At 62.3% G+C, this 22,826-nt stretch overlaps 2 protein-coding genes and 1 non-coding gene across 6 annotated transcripts; 1 reads left to right on the forward strand and 2 right to left on the reverse strand.

Moving 5' to 3' along the window:
• The first annotated feature begins 179 nt into the window (after positions 1 to 179).
• On the forward strand, positions 180 to 18,215 carry MED16 (mediator complex subunit 16). Of its 4 annotated transcripts, none has more exons than XR_009563589.1 (17): positions 180 to 307; positions 1,731 to 1,872; positions 2,449 to 2,556; positions 2,754 to 2,923; positions 5,403 to 5,834; positions 6,506 to 6,611; positions 8,797 to 8,952; positions 9,729 to 9,940; positions 10,678 to 10,884; positions 11,846 to 12,056; positions 12,476 to 12,609; positions 12,804 to 12,996; positions 13,495 to 13,711; positions 14,810 to 14,893; positions 15,402 to 15,544; positions 16,671 to 16,880; positions 17,113 to 18,215. XR_009563589.1 is itself a non-coding variant. In XM_060297472.1 (16 exons), the coding sequence occupies exons 2-15, from the start codon at positions 1,740 to 1,742 to the stop codon at positions 15,526 to 15,528; spliced, it is 2,490 nt and encodes an 829-aa protein (XP_060153455.1). In that variant the 5' UTR covers positions 180 to 307; positions 1,731 to 1,739; the 3' UTR covers positions 15,529 to 15,544; positions 16,671 to 18,215. The 4 variants fall into 4 exon arrangements, 2 of the variants coding, with proteins under 2 accessions (XP_060153455.1, XP_030701413.1); XR_009563590.1 differs by having other exon boundaries at positions 17,159 to 18,215; XM_060297472.1 differs by having other exon boundaries at positions 16,671 to 18,215.
• TRNAE-CUC (transfer RNA glutamic acid (anticodon CUC)) lies at positions 11,417 to 11,490 on the reverse strand. Its single transcript has one exon. It is a non-coding gene; the product is annotated as a tRNA-Glu (tRNA).
• A 2,171-nt stretch (positions 18,216 to 20,386) lies between the features above and the next one.
• CFD (complement factor D) lies at positions 20,387 to 22,826 on the reverse strand. Its single transcript, XM_030845608.3, has 5 exons — positions 22,637 to 22,826; positions 21,821 to 21,977; positions 21,579 to 21,723; positions 21,225 to 21,482; positions 20,387 to 20,607 (listed from the first exon to the last, which is right to left on the reverse strand). Exons 1-5 carry the CDS (start codon positions 22,692 to 22,694, stop codon positions 20,446 to 20,448), a joined length of 780 nt encoding a protein of 259 aa, XP_030701468.1. The 5' UTR covers positions 22,695 to 22,826; the 3' UTR covers positions 20,387 to 20,445.

Consider the following 22,826-nt stretch of genomic DNA (forward strand, 5'->3'; position numbering starts at 1 on the left):
TTCGTCCCTTCTTTTATGATATTTGTGCAACAATACCTTAACCAAATGGGGTCATTCACTGAAATTGAGAAAGTGGTTTTTGTTCCACCAAATATGACTCAGGTGGCTGCTGGGAATCCATGGTCGCATGCAAATTATACTGGAAGAGGGGCGGAGCCGCAGCCGCTGCCGTCCCAGAAGTCTCTGGGAAGCGGCTGCGCTGCGCGGGCGAATCTTTGCTCCTGGGAAGATGGCGGCGGCGGAGCCGGGGCATTAGGGCAAGTGCAGGCTGCGGCCACCCGCTCGGCTGGACGCACAGGCCGGCCCGGTGAGTACGGGGTTGGGGGCTCGGGCGGTCGGCCGGCCTCTGGACGGCGCCGCGGCAGCGGGAAGCGCCGGCCGGGGAAGGCGGTAACTAGCGGGCCCGGGGCGGGGCCTGTGGGGTCAGAGGGCGGGCCTGGAGAGCAAAGCGTGCTGGGTACGCGGCCTGAGTGCGCTGGGCGGGGTCTGGGGGTCGTGGCGGAAACTTGGGGGGACCTGAGGCGCCCCGGGGGTCGGGGCATCCGGAGCAGGGGGAAATCGGGGCGGGACCTGGAACGATCGGGGGAGGGGCCTAAGGTTATACCTCCCCGCGGAGGGCCTGAGGTGCGTTGGGTGGGGGGGCTTGGGGGCGCGACCTGAAGGGCCAGGTGTATGGAGGCGAGGCCTATGGGGTGGTTTGGGAGACCCTGAGATGAAAACAGAGTTTGGGCCGGGCCTGGGGACACAAGGGGCAAATTGGGAGTGGGGTGTGGAAAGCAAATACTGTAGGGGGCGGGGCCGGAGGACTTTGGGGGCAGAGCTTAAAGACTGTTGAAGGGGCTTGTGGGCGAGGCCTCGGTGTTCCCGGGCAGGGCTTGAAGAAGCCTGGGGCCTGGGGGTCGTGATTGAGGAAGACGGGGCCGATCGTACTCCCAGTCTCACTGCGCTTTAGTAAAGGTGAAAAGAAATAAGCTTAATCGATTCCCGGCGCATGGAGCGCGCTGAGGAAACGTTCACCGTTCCCGTTGTTAGTTATCTGTGGAAGCCCTGCACCAAGCTGCTGCCGGGCCCCCTCCCTGCCTCTGTCAAAGGCAGCCCCACCGGTGCTCTTGGTGTCCGTGGACTCCTCCTTAAGGATAGACCCGTGTCCTGCCCTACCGCTCCTCACAGCTTGCACTGTCCCCAGCTTTGTTCACCTGGACCAGTGCAGTCACCCCCACCCTGTCCCGCAGCCTCGCCCTCCAGACAGCCAGAGTGGCCTGTGAAACATAAACAGGGCTCAGCCCTCCTGGGGCTGCCACCTCCCTCAGGGTGAAACCCCCCAGGCCCTGCACGACCTGTTGCGTCCCCTCCCCACCCTTACTTTGCCCCGCTCCCTCACTCACCCTTTTCCTGCCCCGCAGGGCCCCCGTGCCACTCCTTGAGCGCCCAGGCTCAGTCCAGCCTCTGGTCCTTTGCACTGGCTGTTCCCTCCACCTGGAATGCTCTTCTTTCAGGCTGCTTGCCTCGATCCCTCACACCTCCACCGGGGAGGCCTCCCTGGCCATGCATGAGTAAAATGCAGCTCCCCTGCCACATGCGGGGCAGGGGTTGAGTCCACTTTGTCCCCTGCGGTAAACCAGTGTCCAGCACTGCCCTTGGGGTCCTGCAGATGCTGCGTGAACATCGATGACAAGCCAGTCTCCCTGCCGCAGGAGCTGGTGACTGTCCTCCGTGTGTGACCTTGGCAGGTGGGCACAATGGACCTGGCTTACATCTGCGAGTGGGAGAAATGGCCCAAGAGCACCCACTGCCCGTCGGTGCCCCTGGCCTGCACCTGGTCCTGCCGTAACCTCATCGCCTTCACCACGGACCTGCGGAGTGACGACCAGGGTGCGCCAGCTGCTCCCCTGCCCCCCACCCCCCGGCTCCCACAGGGTCTCCTCCTCCAAGACGAGGGGTGGTGAGGGGTGCAGAGGGCCTGGAGCCGGGGGTACTGGGATCACCCCGTGGGATGGCAGGGCCCAGGGGTGGGTGGCCCTGTGCAGCTCGCTGAGGCTCCTGCCTGAGTTTTCCAGACCAAACGTGTCACCACCTGACTTTGAGGTGCACTCTGCCAGCCGGGCCTGTGTTGTCTCTGCCACTGAGTGATGTGCACTCGGGAGAGGGAATTAGAAAAACACAGAAACTTAGGGTGAGGGAAAGAACCAGCTGTTAGTTTCCACGGAGAGATGCCCACTGTTAGCATTTGGGGTTCGTTTTCTTCCGGTGCCGTTTTCTACGTCTCCTTTGCCCCACTGGAGGCAGGGTCACGGGCCGCGGGCCGCTCCATCTCTACTCGGGCGGCCGGCGTGTCAGCAGCGGCTCCTGAGTCCCCGTGGCCGGGGCTTTGCTTCTTCCTCCCTGATGCCCCCGGGGTCGTCGGGCACCCGGCTCTTGTTGCCGTGTTGAGCACACCGTCCTTCACAGACCTGACCCGCGTGATCCACATCCTGGACACCGAGCACCCCTGGGACGTGCACTCCATCTGCTCGGGGCACAGCGAGGCCGTCACCTGCCTCGAGTGGGACCAGTCAGGTGAGGACAGCTCCCCTTGATCTGTGGGTTTGCGGGCCCTGCTCTGCCCACTGCTGCTGTCCAGAGTCCTTTCCGGACTCGCCTGTGCCCCTCCCTGCTCTACTGCCCCCAGGCCGGCCTCTCCCACCCGGGCCCCTGATGGACAGTGGCGGGGGGGGGGGGTCTTGTGACGCGATTTTGGCCCCTGCCCCGCACAGGCTCGAGGCTGCTGTCTGCTGATGCCGATGGGCAGATCAAGTGCTGGAGCATGGCCGACCACCTGGCCAACAGCTGGGAGAGCCCCGTGGGCAGCCTGGTGGAGGGGGACCCCATCGTGGCCTTGTCGTGGCTGCACAACGGTGTGAAGCTGGCCCTGCACGTGGAAAAGGTGGGTGTCCTGCCTGGGGGCGCGGCTCCTCCTCTTGTGTCACCAGCACCCTTTTGGTCCGCCTCGCCCCGGCCCGGCTCACACCTGCCATGCAGGGTCAGCACCCGTGTGGCCAGCAGCCCCCGTGTGACTGACGTGGTGAGATCCCAGAATTCCTGCCTGTACCCCACGGTTCAGCCCAGCGTCCCCTTGAGAGGGGAGCCGCCTGGGTCCAGGGTGCTGAACTCAGAGCGCGAGGCCGCGCCTCACCCGTCGCTTTCCTCACCGTCAGGTGGGGCTGCCGCTGGCCGTGGTGAGGGTTCAGCACGAGAAGGCTTGGGAGGGCTCGGTGGGGCGGCCGGGGTGCACGTGGCCTGCTCTGCCGGCTGCTCCCCAGAGCCAGGAGCCCCTCCTGGGTTGGTGCCGTGGGAAGTGGCTTTTCTCCCATCCCTTCCCCACGTCTGTGCCCGGTGCAGGGCCTGGGGACAGTTACTGTCAGCATCTGGCAGCAGCGCACACAGCACTGGCTCCAGGCCTCGGGGAGCCGGGGCAGGGGCTGCGTGCTGCCTTCCCTTTGTCTGTTCTCCTTTGTTATGTAACAGCGCTACTGAGATACAAGTCGCTTAGTATGGTTCACTCGCCTGAAGCATACAGATTGGTGGTTTACTTAGTATCTTCACAGACTAGTACAGCCATCACCACACTGAATTTCAGACCATTCCTTTTTTTTTAATACTTTCTTTCTTTCTTTATTTTATTTATTTATTTACGGCTGCGTTGGGTCTTCATTGCTGTGCGTGGGCTTTTCTCTAGTTGTGGCGAGCGGGGGCTACTCTTCGTTGCGGTGTGCGGGCTTCTCATTGCGGTGGCTTCTCTTGTTGCGGAGCACGGGCTCTAGGCGCGCAGGTTTTAGTAGTTGTGGCTCGAAGGCTCTAGAGCACAGGCTCAGTAGTTGTGGTGCATGGGCTTAGTTGCTCCGCGGCATGTGGGATCTTCCCGGACCAGGGCTCAAACCCCTGTCCCCTGCATTGGCAGGCGGATTCTTAACCACTGCGCCGAAAGAAGCCGCAGACCATTCTTTTCAACTCAAAGGAAGTCTGTCCCCATTAGCCTCACTCCCCTTCCCCACCTCAGCCCCTGGCAACCATGAACCCACTGTCTGTCCCTGTGGACTTGCCTGTTCTGGACGTTTCCCATCAATGGAATCACACACCGTGTGTCCTTCTGTGTCTGGCTTCTCTCATCAGCGTCGTGGTCTCAAGGTCTGTTCACACTGTTGCGAGCATCAGGGCTACTGTTCTCCTTACCACCAGATACCTTTGTCTCTAAATTATAAGAGACGGATGTGGTCATTTAAAACGCTCGGGCATGCACGCGGCTCTCGCCCGTGATGTTGAGGTCAGGCGTCTATCCCCTCTCCCCTTGGTAGGAATTCTAACTGCAGGGCTTGCTGCCTAACCTTCTGGACCTTGTTCTCTGTGCGACGTTTCTTTTTCACACTGCCAGCGTCTCTCCTCAGGGGTCATCCGGGGGCTTTTGCTTCTTTCTTTCCAACAGTGCCGGCACCTCCACGTCTGGAAGACTCTGTTGGGGCCGTGGTCAGCCCTGCCCTCCCTGGACGCCTGGCCCTGTGGGTCTGCTCCCCAGACAGAGAGGGCACATACTCTCCCACTGCCCAGAGAGCCCTGCTTAGTCTCCAGCTCGTGCTGTTTCAGTGACAGACATGTTGCCCGGATTGAAAGGAACCCGGCGTGCAGGCTGCCCCCCGGGTCCGCCCGGGTGGAACGCTGGGAAAGGCCCAGCCGGGGACAGAAAACAGGGCCGGGGGGGGGGGTTGGCTGGGGGCCCGAGGGCCCTTCCGAGGGGAGTAGAAACGTTCCTGCCCAGGATCGGAGCGGTTTCCACAATGGGGTGGTTGTCAACTTAAACCGAAAGCCGGGAAGAGGTGAATTTTGCTGTACGTTAATTGTAACCTAGACCGGGTTTGGAAAGGTGACGGCAGTGGCAGCTGCACTTTGCAGCACAGCTGGAATGCTTTACCTCCAGGGTCTGTAAACTGCAGCCTGCTCGCTCGCCCACCTTGTAAGCAGTCTCACTGGCGGCTGCTTCTCTCTGCTGCAGACGCAGGGAAAGGGCTGAGTGGTTGCAGCCGACCACTTGGCTCACAAAACTGAAAATACTGAGTGTTTGACCCTGTGAGGAAAACATGGTGAGTCCTGTCCTGCGCGTGTTTAGCCGTGTCATCCTCACCACAGTTCTCGGACGTACAGATGGGGATACTGAGGGTCAGAGAGGCCCGTGTCACACAGTGCTTGAGTGGCTGAGGCAGGATCTGAACTCAAGTTCATGCTCTCGTGCCTTCTGCCACGTGGTTCCTCCATGTTCCCAAGGGTGTGACTCCCAGAAGGGCGTCCTGGGGTCACAGAGGCAGACCCCTGAAGGCCAAGTGCATGCCCGGGGCCGGGGCTGCCCGGAGCTGACCCCTCCCCCTCCCCCACAGTCGGGCGCCTCCAGCTTTGGCGAGAAGTTCTCCCGAGTCAAGTTCTCGCCGTCGCTCACGCTGTTTGGGGGCAAGCCCATGGAGGGCTGGATTGCGGTGACAGTCAGCGGCCTGGTCACCGTGTCCCTGCTCAAGCCCAGCGGGCAAGTGCTGACCTCGACGGAGAGCCTGTGCCGGCTGCGTGGCCGCGTGGCCCTGGCCGACATCGCCTTCACGGGTGGCGGCAACATCGTGGTGGCCACGGCAGACGGTAGCAGTGCATCCCCAGTGCAGTTCTACAAGGTGTGCGTGAGCGTCGTCAACGAGAAATGCCGCATCGACACCGAGATCCTGCCCTCGCTGTTCATGCGCTGCACCACTGACCTCAACCGCCGGGACCGGCTCCCCGCCATCACCCATCTCAAGTTCCTGGCCCGAGATATGTCAGAGCAGGTGTGCCCGCCCGGCCACCCTGTGGTAGGACCGCTCGGGGCTAAATCCAGGCGTGGGCAGGGCTGGTCCTTCCGGAGGCTCCAGGGCAGCATCGGTTCCTGCCTTTTCCAGCTTCTAGAGGCGCCGCATCCCTGGCTCGCGGCCCCTCCTGCATCCTCACAGCCAGCAGCGCAGCATCTCCCGTCTCTCTCTGCCTCTGACCCTCCCGCCTCCTTCTTATAAGGACTCTGGGATGACGCTGGGCCCCCCGTGAATCCAGGGTCATCCCCGTCTCAGGGGCCTTAACTTAATCCCACCTGCAAAGTCCCTTCTGCCCCGTGAGGTGACATATCCACAGGTCCTGGGACCATGACGGGGACATTTCTGGGGGCGAGGTTCACCCAGCTGCACCGGGGCCCCCTCATAACCTTGCACTGATCAGCACCCAGCTTCATGAAGTCCCAGTACGTTTCCCCGGCCCCCTCGTTTCCCGCCGGGGGTGCCTTGAGCGACTGCCTTCCCCAGGGGAGGCGGGGTCATGGGGGGCAGGTGCGGTGCCGGCTGGGTGTACGTGGGTCGGAATCCGCAGCGGCTGTGAGGCAGGTGCCGATGTGAGCCCCGTGGAGCAGCCGGAGGCCCGGAGAGGCCGAGGGGCTGGTCCAGGCCCCTCACTGAGCCGCCCGCCCCCCCAGGTGCTGCTGTGTGCGTCCAGCCAGACCAGCAGCGTGGTGGAGTGCTGGTCTCTGCGCAAGGAGGGGCTCCCAGTGAACAACATCTTCCAGCAGCTCTCGCCCGCCGGTGAGTCCCGCTCCAGCCGGCCAGGGACACGCAGCCTCTCGGGAGCCTGGGGTCCTCTGGGAGCCCTCGGGTAGAGTGAGGCACGGGGGTGACCTGAGTTTGCCAAGAACGTGCCCGCCACTCCCTTCCCTCCCTCTCTGTCCCGACACCCACGCGGAGCCCCGAGTCCCCCGCCGGGACTGGCCCCCCTCCTGACACCTGTGTGGCCGGGAAGCCGGGGGTGAACCTGCGGCCAGGTGAACCAGCGTGTTCCCGCTGATGGCAGCGCTGTTGGCCCTGGAGTGGCCGAGGGGCCATGTCAAGAGGCCCCTTGAAGCTCTGCCTGCCCGCAAGGTGGTTGCCTAAGCTGCTCGATGTGGCCTCGGAGGAACTAAATGTGAAGAAGGTCATGCTGCCTTTCCTGAGTGACGCCGCGGGGCGGCAGGGCCACAAGGGGTCCCAGCCCTTCCCTCGTCCCTCCTCTGTCCTAGTAGCTGTGGGCGCGGCCGTCAGGCGGGTCATGGCCCCCACGCACACCCTGGGACCTTGTCACAAGCGGGCCCACATCTCACGTGAGAGGGTCGCCACCCCCGTCAGCGGGTCGAGCCTTGTCCTGATGCAGGTGTCCGCGTGCCGAGCTCGCCCGCACCTCCTCCCCCCACCCTGCCCCTCGTCCTAGCCTCGCGTGGCCTGCAGGCTCTTGGACCTGCCTCTTCTCCTACCTCCCTGCCTTTGCCCTAAGCGCCCCCCGCCAGCCCATCCTCCCCCTCAGGCCCCCGCTCTGCCAGCCACCGTCCAGCCCGCGCTCCAGGGGTTGGCCTGACTTGGGTGGACACGTGGGTCCAGGTGGACTTGGGCAAGCAGCTCAGCCGCTGACAGCGGCCACTCCCCTCTGTAAGCTAGGAATGGCCGGGGCCGCCAGGCTGGGTGTGGGTGCGGGTGCCTGGCCTGCTCGCCCTCCCTCCCTGGGCATCGCTGTAGCTGTCACTGTTACAGCTGTGCTCAGCATCGTCCCTCGCTGGGCCTCGGTCTCCCTGTGGGATGACGTTTGCCAAGAGCCCCTTTGCACTGGGCCGTCCAGGGAAAAGCTCTTAGGGCAGATGGGTAGAGGTGTGCTGTCACAGCCAGCTTTGCCGTGTCACACACCAGCCCCAAACTCTGGCTCAGAACCACAGCCCGGAGGGTGGTGGGCCAGGCCGCCTCCGCTGCTCCGTCCTGGTTCCCTGTGTCTGCCATCACCCCAGGGCAGCTGGGGTGCTGGCCGCTGGCTGGGCGCCTGGGCTCACCTCAGTGTCACCTTGGAGTCCAGGTGCACGGGTGCCACTGAGCCTCTGCTCACATCACGCCCGCAGCACCGGGGGCCAAACCCAGATTGACGGGAACCACCCCACCCCTTGCTGGGGGGCTTCATCATCACACCGAGGGTGTGGGCGCAGGGAGGGGCCCGTCTTGGGCACCTGTCGGTCCAGCTCATGGGGAGAGCTGGGGTTCCACCCAGGACCTCTCAGACCACAGAGACAGAACCCCGTGCAAGCCGGCCGAGTCACTGGGGAGTTTTGGGGTTTGTGTGGCGGCAGGGTCGGGGGTGGGTTCCCCTTCTCAGCACGTTGGCTCCTTTGAGGGGACAAGGTGGAGCCGCCCCCGCCAGCTGACAGCCTCGCGGCCCAGGCGGGTGCCTCCTCCTGTTCCCGTGAAGGCCCAGGACTGGATCCTTTGGGGTCCCCCACCTCTCCCCCGACCCCAGTCACGTGAGCTCGCTGGGTCTCCAGGAGGGGCAGGGTGCTGGGTCAGGTGCACCCTTGTCGTGTTTGTCTCGTCTTCATTTTTTTTTTTTTGGTATTTATTTATTTATTTATTTATTTTTGTGGTACGTGGGCCTGTCACCACTGTGGCCTCTCCCGTTGCGGAGCACAGGCTCCAGACGCGCAGGCTCAGCGGCCATGGCTCACGGGCCCAGCCGCTCCGCGGCATGTGGGATCCTCCCAGACCGGGGCACGAACCCGTGTCCCCTGCATTGGCAGGCGGACTCTCAACCACTGCGCCACCAGGAAAGCCCTGTATTTATTTTTTTATACAGCAGGTTTTCATTATTTATTTAATATATATTAGTGTATATATGTTAATCTCAATGTCTCACTTCACCCCACCACCACCCCTCTGTCTTGTCTTCATTTTGTTGCTCTCTGTCCCCCCCACTCCCTTTTAGTTGGTGACAAACAGCCCACGATTCTCAAATGGCGGATTCTGTCAGCCACCAACGACCTGGACCGCGTGTCCGCCGTGGCGCTGCCCAAGCTCCCCATCTCGCTCACCAACACCGACCTGAAGGTGGCCAGCGACACCCAGTTCTACCCCGGCCTCGGTATGGTGTCTCAGAGCCCCCGGGGGAATGGGGTGGGCCCTGAGCTTGGGCTTCCGTCACAGGATCCTGGGAGCCTAGCCCCCGGCCTCACGTCAGTCCCACTGGGGACGAGGGTACTGCTTTCAGGATCTGATGGGCTCAAAGGGCTGGGAGGCCACCGTCAAGCTGTGCTCTTTACTACGTAGAGGGCTGTTCGCAGTCCACAAGGGAGAGGCTGGGAACTTGGGGAAAATTTCCAGATAAGCTTCCTTCCCATGCCCACCCCCACCCCCGTTGTAGTAGCTCCCGTGGCGATTCTGGGTTTGGGCCCTGGCGTCTGTGACCCTGGGTGAATCAGGCTGGCCATGTTGGTGCCGGCCCAGGGCAGCCCCCCAGCCCCCTGCTGTAGATTACGGGCTTTGGGTTCTACAAGCCCCTGAGCTTACTGGCCTCCGTTCCGCCCCGAGGCCCTTTGTGTACATCAGGCCCAGGCCCTTACCATCTGCTGTCCTCTCCGCCTGCCCCTCCCACTTGTCCCCCTGGAAGTCACCTGTTGCCTCACGTCGGCCAAACTTAGTGCCGGCCGCAGGGGAGCGGGTCAGAGGTGCCCAGACAGGGTGCAGTCTGCTCCACCGATTCGGGGGCCGGTTAGCCAGGACTGGACCCCACTGGGGGGGTGCACCCCAGTGGCTCAGGGCTCACGCCGCTCCTTAGCACAGCCTCTGCTGGGCGTGGTGGCTGCCCCTTCCCATTGTCCAGAGCTGGGTTCGGCCGCCTGACCCTGCATGTGCCCCCAGGGCTGGCCCTGGCCTTCCATGACGGCAGCGTCCACATCGTGCACCGGCTCTCGCTGCAGACCATGGCCATCTTCTATAGCTCCGCAGCGCCCCGCTCCGTGGACGAGCCGGCTATCAAGCGCCCTCGGACCGCGGGCCCCGCCGTCCACTTCAAGGCCATGCAGCTCTCCTGGACTTCCCTGGCCCTCGTGGGCATCGACAACCACGGCAGGGTCAGTGCTGCCCCGGGGGACGGCTGTCTGTGGCGGGGGTTGCACTTAGGAAGTGGGGGCCCTTAGGGTGCTGCTCCTGACGTCAAGGAGTCCTAGGCCCCCAGTGCGCAGCAGGTGCTCTGCGAGTTGGCCTCCTGGTTCCCAGGGGAACCTGTCCATGGCCTGGCAGGAGGGCGGGCAGCCTCACAGCCACTCTCACACACTCACGCTTTCGCTTACAGCCGCCTCTGTGTTTGCACGCTCATTCACACCCTTGCACGCTCACACCTCACGTTTGTCCTACTGGCACGTTCACACACGTGCACACGTTTGCACACTCACACCCACGTGCGCGTGCCCCCAGCCCCCCGCAGTGGGCTCCTGCGAGTTGCTGTCGGGCACCCTGTAACTTCTGTTCCAGCCCTATCCTCGGTGTTTCCGGGTGGTGGGTTGGGCTTCTCGGGAGCACGAGGTCTGTGTTCCCAGGGACTACACGGCCCCCAGGTGGACCTGCAGGCCCCGTCACCCGACAGGCGCCCTGCTGGCTAGGAGGCCCTTCAGGCCCTATGTGGGAATCGCCACAGCTATGGAAACCTGGGGCTTGTGGCCCCCGTTCACTCCATGTGGCTGGGCTGTGGCTCTGCAGCCCTCCCGTGTGACAGGACAGCGGGCAGGCCTGGGCCCCGCGCTGGCCGTGCCCTCCCTGCCCCCAGCTGCCCCTCGGGCCCCGCCCCCTCACGCCCCGCCCTCCTCCACAGCTGAGCATGTTGCGCATCTCGCCCTCCATGGGCCACTCGCTGGACGCGGGGCTGGCCCTGCGGCACCTGCTCTTCCTGCTGGAGTACTGCATGGTGACTGGCTACGACTGGTGGGACATCCTGCTGCACGTGCAGCCCAGCATGGTGCAGAGCCTGGTGGAGAAGCTGCATGAGGAGTACACGCGCCAGAAGGCCGAGCTGCAGCAGGTGCCGCCCCCCTTGGCTGCTGCCCCGTCCCTCCGTCAGGGTGACCCACAGGCCGGACGGCCCACCTCTCGCTGCCACCTCAGCCCAGCAGTGCGTGGCTGTGGGCCTGACGCCACCTGCCTCTGGGTGGCTTTGGAGGCCTTTGCTTCTGCGATAAGAGCTCTAAATGGGGGTTTTACAGACGGGTGAGCCAGAGAGAAGTGATCGTTCAGACGCCATGGTGGCGCGCCTGTAAAACCCAGACCCCCCCCCCGAGTTCAGTGGGGCACGTAGAGGTCAGCGCTGCTAAGCATCTGAAGTTGCCCTCTGTGCCAGCCGTCGAGGAGAAAACAGGAAGGAGAGATCCCATTCCCATTAGCAGCCTGCTGAGATGTGCGAGTGCTGGGCCCGACCCGGGGAATAGCGCAGGACGGAGCTGGGTTCAGAGCCAGGGACGCCAGTAGTGATCAGATCTCTTGTCATCGGGCAGAGCTGTGTGCAAGCATTTTTTTTTTTTTTTTGGCTGCACCCTTCATGCCTTGGGAGATCTTAGTTCCCCCGCCAGGGATTGAACCTGGGTCCTCTGCGGTGAGAGCGCAGAGTCCTAACCACCGGACCACCAGGGGATTCCCTGTAGGCAAGCATCTTTCTGTTTTAAGTCCTCCACTCATCCTGGGAGACAACAGGTTTCAGGAGCTGTGGGGGGTAGAGCGGAATCTGTGGCCCCGCCCACTTCATGCCAGGAGTGCCCCCAGTCGTGAGGTGTCCCAGGTGTGTCCCTTGGGCCCCTGGGGCACACGTGCCCGCAGGTTGAGACCCTGCCATCCTGTGAGGAAGGTCCTCCTACCTGGTTCCGCCATGAGGAGGGCAAGGCCCAGAGAGGGTTAGCGGCTTGCCCGGCTGCCGCCCGGCTGCCCCAGCGCCTCGCTCTCCCCGGCTCCTCAGGCGCGTGCCCCGCCCACTCACATCCTCCGCCCCCCAGGTCCTCTCTACCCGGATCCTGGCCATGAAGGCCTCGCTCTGCAAGCTGTCGCCCTGCGCAGTGACCCGCGTGTGCGAGTACCACGCCAAGCTCTTCCTCATCGCCGCCAGCTCCACGCTCAAGTCGCTGCTGCGCCCGCACGTGCTCAACACGCCCGACAAGAGTCCCGGCGACCGGCTGACGGAGGTCTGCGCCAAGATCACGGATGTCGGTGGGTCCTGCCCCGTCCTGCGGGCCGCCCTGGCTGCTGAGGACCCCTTGGCCGTCGCGCACGTTTGGGGTGTCGGGGACACGCGGTGGGCGTTAATGGGAACAAAGATGACCCAGCCTGGGGATGGCGTCCCCAGGGGCACTGCCTGTGTGGAGGCCTGGAGGCCGGCGGGAGCTGCAGGGTGCCCGGCACAGGCGGTCCGAGGGGCGGGCAGAGCGATCTGAAGGCCAGCGGTGGACACCCAGAGCCCCTCCCTCCAACCCTGCCCTCCAGGTTCCCAGGCTCAGGCAGGCCCATCCCTCATTTGCTTGTTCACGACGTTGGTGTCGGCCTGTGGGGGCGGGCCCAGCTCACCGTGCGCGTGCTAATGGGCGCACATGTGAGGTTCTGGCCGCCCCTGACTGCCTGTCCCCTCCCAGACATTGACAAGGTCATGATCAACCTCAAGACGGAGGAGTTCGTCCTGGACATGAACACGCTTCAGGCGCTGCAGCAGCTCCTGCAGTGGGTGGGCGACTTCGTGCTCTACCTGCTGGCTAGTCTGCCCAACCAGGTGCGCCTGCACTCCTACTTGGGAGCCCCACCCCCCAGGAGCCCCGCCCCTGGCCTTGTCCTCTGAAGCCCCACCTCCCTGACCCCGCCCCTCCCAGAAGACCCCTCCCCCCCCCCCCCCCCCCTCCGGGGCCTGCTGAGGTCCTAGGATGCGGCGCACGCTGAAGTAAGCAACCTGGGCCCTTCTGCCCGTAGGGCTCCCCGCTGCGGCCCGGCCACAGCTTCCTGCGGGACGGCGCGTCACTGGGCGTGCTGCGGGAGCTGATGGTCGTCATCCGCATCTGGGGCCTGCTGAAGCCCAGCTGCCTGCCTGTGTACACGGCCACCTCTGACACCCAGGACAGCATGTCCCTGCTCTTCCGCCTGCTCACCAAGCTCTGGATCTGCTGTAAGGCGCCCAGCTCTCTACTCTCGTTCCGCCACCAAGATACAAGCCCTGGCTGAGTCCCCCCACCAGAATATAAGCTCCCGCAGGTCAAACTGGCTCTGCCGTGGCCCCCACTGTTCCCCCGGCGCCCAACACAGGTCCAGGCACGGTGTGTGCTCATTAAACATCAGCCACTCTCGGGCACCTGTTTGTCTTGTGTCACCAGGTCGTGTGTTTCTGTGGCCAGGCTCTATCGTTGTCACATCCGTGATGCCAGGAAGGACACCCAGTGTTCGCTGCATATTTTTTAAATGAATAAGTGGGTCCCCATTTTACAGAGGAGAGGACTGAGGCCCGAGAAGGGGAAGGAGCTTCCCAGGGCCACTCAGGAAGTCGGGGCAGGGCTGGGGCCTGCGCCTGGTGCTCTGTGAGCTCTGAGGAGGCCATGATGCCTCCTGGGTGGGCAGTCCTCCGGGCAAGGCTGCTGAGCAAGATATCCCCGTGGTCCCCTCCCCGCAGGCCGCGATGAGGGCCCCACGAGCGAGCCGGATGAGGCGCTCGTTGACGAGTGCTGCCTGCTGCCCAGCCAGCTTCTCATCCCCAGCCTGGACTGGCTGCCCGTCAGCGATGGCCTCGTCAGCCGCCTGCAGCCCAAGCAGCCCCTGCGTCTGCACTTCGGCAAGCCTCCCGCTCTGCCCGGCAGTGCCACCAGCTTGCAGCTGGACGGCCTCATCAGGTGCGTGCCCATCTCTGCCTTGGGGCCTTTGCACGTGCCGTGCCCGCTGCTTCCTTCCAGCCTGACCTTAGCGCTGCTCCAGAGACTCCCCCACCTCCACCCTCTCTCCCCTCCTGGTCACTTCCCTCCATCCAGTCGCCTCGGCCTGTGCTGATCTGTGCCCTCGCTTGTCTGGGTGACATCATCCTCTCTCTGGTCTGTCACCGCCTGCCTGGAGGGCCCCACGTGACTGACCTTGGTTCAGAGTTCAAGCTGACGCCCCAGTCCCCCACGGTGAATCGCACTGCAGCCTGGACTGCCTGGTGGGGCCCAAGGCCCCAGGGAATCAGAACCCTCTCAGGCAGACCTCCCAGGGCTTAGAGGTGACTTCAGGAGCCATTCTTTGGAATGTGTGGGGTCTGGACGGCCCACCCCTGCTGAGTGAGCTCACGACTGCCCGGCAGTGCCTTGGGGTGGGGGTTTGTCCCCATTTAACAGACGAGGAAACTGAACCTCAGAGATGCAGTCAGGAGGCAGCTGGCCAGGACCCAAACCCAGCACCCCACGGGCCGCCTGCCTGAAATGGTGCTCGAGCGATGAATCCCCAAGTGGAGGTTCGCGTCCCCGCCTTCCCGGGAAGCGCTCTGGACCTGCCCTCAACACCTTCTGTGTTTTCTTGCACGTCTCGCTGTGGGAGGAACAGCCTGATGAATCACACGCTGTGGTTTGTGCTTGGGTTTCAGAAAAAACTTTACAAGGAGAGGTGGCTGGTCGCACAAGGGGTTTCACACTCTCAGGAGTTTTCAAACGTGTGATACGAGCGTAACAGGCCGACCCACCCCAGCCCCAGGTCCTCTCTGAGGGGCTCTGGGCGCCAGGCTCTCAGACGTCGTGGCGGTTCTGGGCCGCCACCCCGACCCCCGGGCTAGTGGTCTGTGGGCGGAGGGCGTATAGAAGCCCCGCTTGCAGACTCTCCCTGTTCCCCGGCGAGTGTGCGTCACGCACGCTTTGCCTTTAGGAGATGGACCTGTGCTGGCGTGTGCGTGCGTGCATGCGTGCGTGCGCGTGCGTGCGCATGCGTGTACACCCCCTAGCCCCTTCCATGCCTCTCTCTGTCAGGGCGCCGGGCCAGCCTAAGATGGACCACCTGCGGAGGCTGCACCTGGGCGCCTACCCCACGGAGGCCTGCAAGGCCTGCACCAGGTGAGCGCTGCAGCAGACGCCGGGCCCGCTCTGCCACCGGTGGTTTCCCACCTGGGAATGGGGGTCCCGGAGTGCCTCCCTTGTGGGGCTGCTGAGCGGGTGCCCCCGCGGTCTTCTTAAAGGGCCGGGGTGGCCCAGCGGTGAGCGGCTGACCCGAGCCTGCCCTTGACGGGCTCCCCAGTGACCTGAGAAGTGCAGACATGAAGGAGTGACTGCAGCAGTGCTGCGCTTTGCAAACGTGGCCCCGAGTGCTGCCAGACAACCCCAGGGTCACACCACTAGGGACGGGCTGAGCCAGGACTTGGACCCACAACCCCTCCTCTGTCCACTGAGGGAGGTGAGGGGGTGATATCTGAACTGGGACGGAAGGATGTGGAGGAATTAGATCAGTGTGGGGGGAGTGGGGGCTGCAGGGAACAGCATTCCTGGCGTGGAACAGCATGTGCAAAGGCCCTGTGGCCACCACCCAACCTTGCCTAGCGCCCCACCCTCCTGACTCCACCCGCAGGTGCGGCTGTGTCACCATGCTCAAGTCACCCAACAAGACCACGGCCGTCAAACAGTGGGAGCAGCGCTGGATCAAGAACTGCCTGTGTGGGGGGCTCTGGTGGCGGATGCCCCTCAGCTACCCCTGACTGCGCCCAGGCCCCCGTAAGTGGATTCTTTTTCTTTTCTTTTTTTTTCTTGTCTGGTGAATACGGTCTTTAATTATTAGTTGGATAATTTTTCTAAAAATTTCATTGTAGTTGATTTACAAGGTTGTTAGTTTCTGGTATATAACACAGTATATAAATTGATATATATACATATATGTATACACACACGTTCTTTTTCCTATTCTTATCCATTATGGTTTATGACAGGATATTGAATATAGTTCTTTGTGCTATACCATAGAACCTTGACATTTATTTCATATGTGTATCTTCTAATCCCACACTCCTAATATATCCCTCTCTCCTTTGGTACCCATGAGTTTGTGTTCTGTGTCTGAGTCTGTTTCTGTTTTGTAAATAAGTTCATTTGTGCCATATTTTACATTTCACATGTAAATGATATTCTATGATATTTGTCTTTGACTTCACTTAGTATGATAATCTCTGGATCCATCTATGTTGCTGCAAATGTCACTATTTCATTCTTTTTATGGCTGAGTAATATTCTGTTGTGTGTATGTGTGTGTGTGTGTGTATATATATATATATATATATATACATATACCACATTTTCTTCATCCATTCATCTGTCGATGGACACTTAGATTGTTTCCATGTCTTGGTTATTGTGAATAGTGCTGCTGTGAACATTGGGGTGCATGTGTCTTTTTGAATTATAGTTTTGTCTGGACATTTGCCCAGGAATGGATCATATGGTAGTTCTGCTTTTAGTTTTTTAAGGAACCTCCACACTGTTCTCCACAGTGGCTGCACCAACTTACATTCCCACCAACAGTGTAGGAGGGTTCCCTTTTCTCCACACCTTCTCCAGCATTTGTCATTTGTAGACTTTTAAATGATGGCCATTCTGACTGGTGTGAGGTGATACCTTGTTGTAGTTTTGATTTGCTCTTCTCTAATGATTAGCGATGTCGTGCATCTTTTCATGTGCCTGTTGGCCATGTGTATGTCTTCTCTGGAAAAATGTCTGTTTAGATCTTCTGCCCATTTCTTTGATTGGGTTGTTTGGTTTTTTAATACTGAGTTGTATGAGCTGTGTATTTTGGAAATTAAGCCCTTGTTGTTCGCATCGTTTGCAAATATTTTCTCCTATTCCGTAGGTTGTTTTCGTTTTGTTTGTGGTTTCCTTTGCTGTGCAGAATGTCAGTGGATTCCCAATGGGTTGAAAGGAAAGGCACGCTGTCCCCTTGCTGGTCACAGAGCAGCCACGCACTCCAGACCTTCACTGGGTGCGTGAGACAATGCCACCCTTGAACTATGCTTTTCGGCACTTATCAGCTGCGCCAGCACCTCTGTAACCGGCAGGGCAGGTGAGGACATGGCCTGAAGCCTCAAGTTGGCACCCTCGGCCCAGCGGGCCCTGCTCTTTCTTCCTCGGAGCCTACTGGCGGATCCGGGTGGAGGGCCTGGCCGCATGGCCACCATAACAGGTGGTGACTGAGACCTGGCCCTGCCCTGAGGATCTCACTGGCCCGGGTAGAGCCACGGCTGTGTCCCGACCCCTGGGACCCCAGAGCTCAGTGACCGCCCTGGATTTCCCAGGTCCCAGCTCAGAGGGTCCAGGACAGCTCAGGCCTCTGTCCTTCAGAACATCCCACACGAACCTGCCGGGTGTCCAGTGGCCACTGTCAGTGACACCAGTCCGGGTGTCTGCTTCGGGTTCCTCACCTGTACCTGTCACTGCTGAGGCCTCGCGACCACCGTCTCTGACCTGGGCAGGCCCAGTAAACGTCCCCACTGGGTGGCCGGTGTCTTGTCGGTGTCCTGGGTGCCACCCGGCAGCCCCCTCGCCCCCGGAGCCTCCCTCCCCCTCCACAGGCATGTGGTTCCGCCCGTGTGCACTGCTCTCCTGCTCTGTCAGCATTTATTGAGCACCTAGTGTCTGCCAGGCACAGGGGTCCCTGCGCGGGGTGGGGGGAGGTAGCGGTGGGCTGGACGTGGGTGGGGGCTGCTCCCCGCCGCTTGGGTTCCTGCGCACATGAGTGTCTCTGTCTCTGCTTTCCCTCTGCATCCCTCCCCTCCCCCCGGGTTTCCTGAGAGCTCCGCAGCCCCCAGGGGTCCTGCTTCGCCAGCAGCTGCTTCCACCCATTATACCTGGCTCCCTGCGGCCCCGTGCACGGTGCCTGCCTGTTAAGTGGTGATTGATTGCTTCTTGTTTTCCTCTGGAGGAGCAAGGGAGGGCGGGCCGGCCAGGCGCCCCGCAGAGGTCGACACGCGGCAGCGGTGTCTGTTGGGCTTTCTGGGGCCGGCAGCGCTCCAGGGGCCCCATTACCTGGGCCAGGGGCCGCTTCCCTGCTGGCCCGCCCACCTGCGGCAGCAGCACTTGGCGTCTAGGTCCTGCCGTCCGAGAGGTGCTTCTGCGGGGACTTGTGGGGACCCGGAGCTGCTGGCCATGCCGGGAGGGGTGGAGACACCCTGCCTCGGACTCACCTCCCGTGCTGCTGCCACCGCCTTCTGTCCCCTTGGGGAAAGGGGACCCAGGGCGGCCTCCCTGGTCGGGGGCATGTGGTCCACAGTCCCACATATTTTTTCTCAGCCTTTTTACCCCATTTGACCATGTTTTTTTAAAGCAACTTGTGTTTCTCAAGTCATTTGAAGTCTTTAAACCAGTTATTTGTCTTAGAAAAATGAACCTGTTTCTTGCACTCATGTTTCATTGGTTAAGGTTAAGTTGCGGGTACTTACACCCCGGCCACCATCTTTGGACGCTCCCTGGAGGGCGGGTCCACATCTCCTCCCCTTGGATCTGGGGCTCGCACCTGTTCCCACCTGTCCTGTGCAGGGGAAGTGACCCCGGGTGACCCTGAGGCTGGTGGGAACCGGCCTGGCTCCTGGGCCATCATCCTGGAGCCTCCAGGCCTCTGGTCTTCTAGGTGGTGGGACAGGGACACGCACCCCTCCCCCCCACATCCTTGTGACCCCGACCCACACAAGCTGAGCGCAGTGAATGGCGAACGGGGATGGCTCAGCGTCGCCGAGTTTGGGGCAGTTTGTTACGCAGCAGTGGATAAGCGGAACGCTCCGTGAACTGCCGTGACAAGCCCAGTAGGCATAAGCGGGCCCGGCTGTCCAGAAGCGTCGGGCTCACCTGGGGGCCATGGGGGGGGGGCCCTGCTGAGAGCCCTGCTGGAACGTTCCTCTAGGTTGAGAGGGGATTTGTGGGTGGGGATGTGCCCTTGCCCCCCGTCCTGCCCCCACCGTGTGTCCACATGGGTCCCCCCCTCTGGGGTCAACAAGGGCAGGTGTTACTGTGACAGGGAGAGGCAAGTCAGTCCGTCGGGCTGCGTGTTCGCTGTGCCTCAGCCTCCTCAGAGCCAGGCCCACGGGTCCCAGCTGCAGGTGAGGAGGCCGAGGCCACCATCCTCCGGAAATAGAAGCGAGAAGCTGCTCTTGACTCCCCACGGCAAGTGGGCTCCCGTCTGCAGTGGGGGGGCACGGCCACGTGGGCCACCCTCCCTGCACGCTCCCCCTCCCCCTCCCACCAGCATCTGTGGGGAAATTGCTAGAAGAGGCCCTGCAGGGTCACAGGCTCTCAGACGGCTGTGTCACAGGGACTTCTGAGTTTTCATGTGACTGCAGAAACCACCCCCCATGGGGTAGAAAGCATGGAGCCTATGTCTCCTGCCTGGAGACCCCCAGATCCCTCCCCCTCTGCCTGCCCCACCCACTCCATCTGGTCCTGCTCTGACCTCAGGGCCCGCGGCTCACCAACACGGACAGCCTAGTCTGGTCTGTAGCCCCCGCTAGTGGTGCCAGGTAAAATGCAGGACGACAGTTAAATCTGAATTTCAGATGAACAGTGAGTACGCTGAGAGCCCCAGGCCCGTCTTCAGGATGACTCAGGAGTTCCATCCTGTGCAATGGAATGTTTGACCCGGTTCCTAGGAGCAGGGCTGGGTCTCAGCTGTGTCTACACAGTAAGCACTCAACAAGTGCTTCCATATGAATGAACGCTCCATAGCGGAAAAACAAAAACTGGCCATAGGTTCCAATTCCAATGCCTGGTGGGGCACACGACCACCTCTCAGACCCTCAGTCTCCTCGACCAAAGAGAGGTCAGAGACCCCCTTTGTGGACCAGGCTTAACACCTGGGGCCTAGTAGGTGCTGGGCTTCAGTGGCCCCTCGTCCAAGTGGGAGAGAGGGCACAGGGCCTCAGGACCTGGGTTCTGCCCTGTCACCTCCCAAAGGGGTAAACAGAGCCAGGAGGACAGTGAGTCCCCTGGGCCTCCAATCAGTGGAGCTGCTCTGGGACACCAGTCAGCTTTGCTCAGTGAACCGCGCAGCACCTGGGGCTGGCCTATGAACGCAGGCCCTGTGGCTCTGCGCTCATTTCCAGGCTTTGCTGAGGACCTTCTGTGTGACGTCAGGAGAGCCGCACGGCCTCTCAGCCTGTTTTCCCATTTGGGACACGGGCCCTAAGAACACAACCTCTCTGTGTACCTAGATCTCAGCCCAGAGCAGGGTCTTGCACATAGCAGGGCCTCACTTTCTGCTCGGGAAGCAAGGACCAAGGGGACACCCACCCCCATTCGTGCCCCTCCCTGGGTCTCCGGGCGTCTCTCCAATTTCCAGGGGAGAGTAAGGGCGCCACCGCGTGGCCAAGACGTGAAGCGACTCCTGGCAGCTCCAGCCCGGCTTGCAGGGCGTGGGGTCTCCGGACTTTTGTCCCCGAAGATCCCTACGCCAGGCACGCCGTCTCTCAGCCTTTGGGTCACCTCCTGACACCGCATTACCAGGACGCTGCCGCCCCCCTCAGTTTGGCTCGCCTCCATCCGCTCCCTCACGCAGCGTGCAATCTGTAAAGGCGGACCGGGTGCAGGAGTGGATGACTTTATTGCTCGGGCCCCCGTGACCGCCGCCCCTCAGGTCCTCCTCAGGCAGCTGAGCCCTCAGCCATCACTCCGTCGATCCAGGCCACGTAGCTCGCCACGCGTGTGTAGATGCCGGGCTTCTTGTGGTTGCCACAAACACGTGAGCCCGAGGTGACCACGCCCTCGGCCACGCCGCCGCACACCAGCGGGCCTCCAGAGTCACCCTGCACGGAGCGATGTCATGAGGTCCGGTGCAGGGCCGCCGCAGGCGTCCGGCCCGCCCTTCGGCGTCCGGTCCGGCTCCACCGGCGCCTGCTGCAATTCCCCTCAGCCCGCCGGTCCCAACAGTTCCCTCGCTCGTCAATCTCAGGCCCCGCCCACCAAGGCCCCACCTCCGCCGGCTTTCGGCTCCGCCCCTCTCCAGGCTCCACTCCGCACTCCGTCCCACGGAAGTGGAACAGCCCCCTCCTCCGACCCTGCCCCACTCCTGGCCCTCTCCAAGCTCGGGCCCCAACTCGTCCGCACCCTTTTCCAGATCCCACCTCTCCTCCCAACCCTGCCTAGACCTCTGGCCAGCCACGCCCACCCAGTCTGAGTCATTGACCCTCCCATCTCAGCCCCCACACCTGCCTCAGGCCACGCCCACTCTCCTGGGGGGGGCACTTTGCGAGCTCCCCCGCGCGCGACCCGCCCTTTCCATCAGCCTCGCCTCCCGTATTCCCCTGCGCCCCGCCCCTTCTGTTGGCTCCGCCCCCAGCAGGCCGCACCCCCCCCGCCCCCCGCCTCGCCCTCCCGAGGCCTTGGCCCCCACCCCTCTACTGGACCAGCCCCGCCCTTGCACCTTGCAGCTGTCCCGGTGTCTGCTCTCCGCGCACATCATGCTGTTGGTGATGGTGCCGTCATGGTACTTGCGCAGGTTGCAGGTGGCGCGGTCGAGCACCGGCAGGAGTACGTGCTGCAGGCGGTCTGGCCGCCGGCCAGCGTGGTTAACCACGCCCCAGCCGGCCACGTCGCAGAGCGTGCCGGCCGCCACGTCGCGGTCCTTGCGCTGCCAGGGCAGGGGCTGCACGTAGGGGCCCAGCACAGCCTTCTCAGAGAGCTGGGGGTTGGGGCGGAAGGGGATGTTAGGGTCGGGGCGGGGGCGAGGGCGAGGGCCCCGGGGCAGCAGGGGGGACTGGGGCTAGACTCAGCAGACCTGCAGCAGGAGGAGGTCGTGGTCGATGGTGTCCGGCCGGCTGTCTGGGTGGGGCACTGCGCGTAGCACGTCGTACAGGCGCTTGGAGGGCTCCGGCTGTGACAGGGAGTGCGCGCCCAGGAGCACCTGCACCTTCCCGTCGGCGCTGGGAGTGGGGTGGACCCACCATCAGAGTCACGTTCCCGCCCCACCTCACCCCACCCCACCCCACCCCGTCCCGCTCTTTGCCCCAGGCCACTCACACATCCTCCAGGCAGTGCGCTGCGCTCATTACCCACTGCTCGGCCACCAGGAAGCCTCCGCACACGTGCTTGCCGTTCACTTGCACGGATGCCATGTAGGGCCGCGAGTGGGACATGGCCTCTCGGCCGCCCAGGATCCTGCCGCGGGGCTGAGCCGCTGGAGGTAGGCAGGTCAGCGTGAGGACTTAGGGGGTGACTGCAGCCCCCCCCGCTACGATTCTCTGTCTACCCCGAGGCGGCTCCAGCACCCCTCAGACCTGGAATTCCATCCTTACAATCCTCCCCGACAGAGTTGCAAACTCCGGGGGGGCCCAGGGAGGAATGCCCGAGAAGACAGATGATAGGGAGTGACCGAGTCTGGGGCAAATGCCATACCTACACATTGGGCCTGAGGCTGCAATTTAAACATAAGGAAAGCCGGACTGTCCAAACCCAACACCCCTGCCAGCCATTACCCCTCGAGCTGCCGGTTTTCCAGTGTGTGGAAAGCTAGGTTCAAAGTTTTGAGAATTACCCCCGGTGGTCCAGTGGTTAGGACTCGTTGCTTTCACTGCCGAGTGCACGGGTTCAATCCCTGGTGGGTGATCTAAGATCCCACAAGCTGCACAGCCCGGCCTCCTCCCCACCAAAAAAATAAACCACCAAAATTTTGAGAATTCCTTGGTTTTCAGAGGCTTCTGTTCATGTGAAACCTGCCCCCTCCCTGCCCACTTAGGGGGGCTGGAGGACAGTCCTGTTTGACGGAGCAGGCCCCCTGGCTGACCGCCCTGCAGGCTGGTGGCCCCCAGCGGTCACCGCAGGCCCAGGTCCACTCACCACACACGGCCGCCCCGAGGAGGATCAGAGCCGCCAGGTGCAGGGAGCGGTCCGCCATGATGCTGCAGTGGCCTTGACACTGACCCAGGCTAGGCCCTGGGGGTGCTTTTATGAGGGTGGAAGGGGGCGGGCTCTCGCACAGGCCCTATCAGCCGGGTGGGCAGCAGCCCAGTTGGCATGGGGAAGCCAT

Source organism: Globicephala melas, chromosome 3 (assembly GCF_963455315.2).
Source record: "Globicephala melas chromosome 3, mGloMel1.2, whole genome shotgun sequence".
Taxonomy (NCBI): domain Eukaryota; kingdom Metazoa; phylum Chordata; class Mammalia; order Artiodactyla; family Delphinidae; genus Globicephala; species Globicephala melas.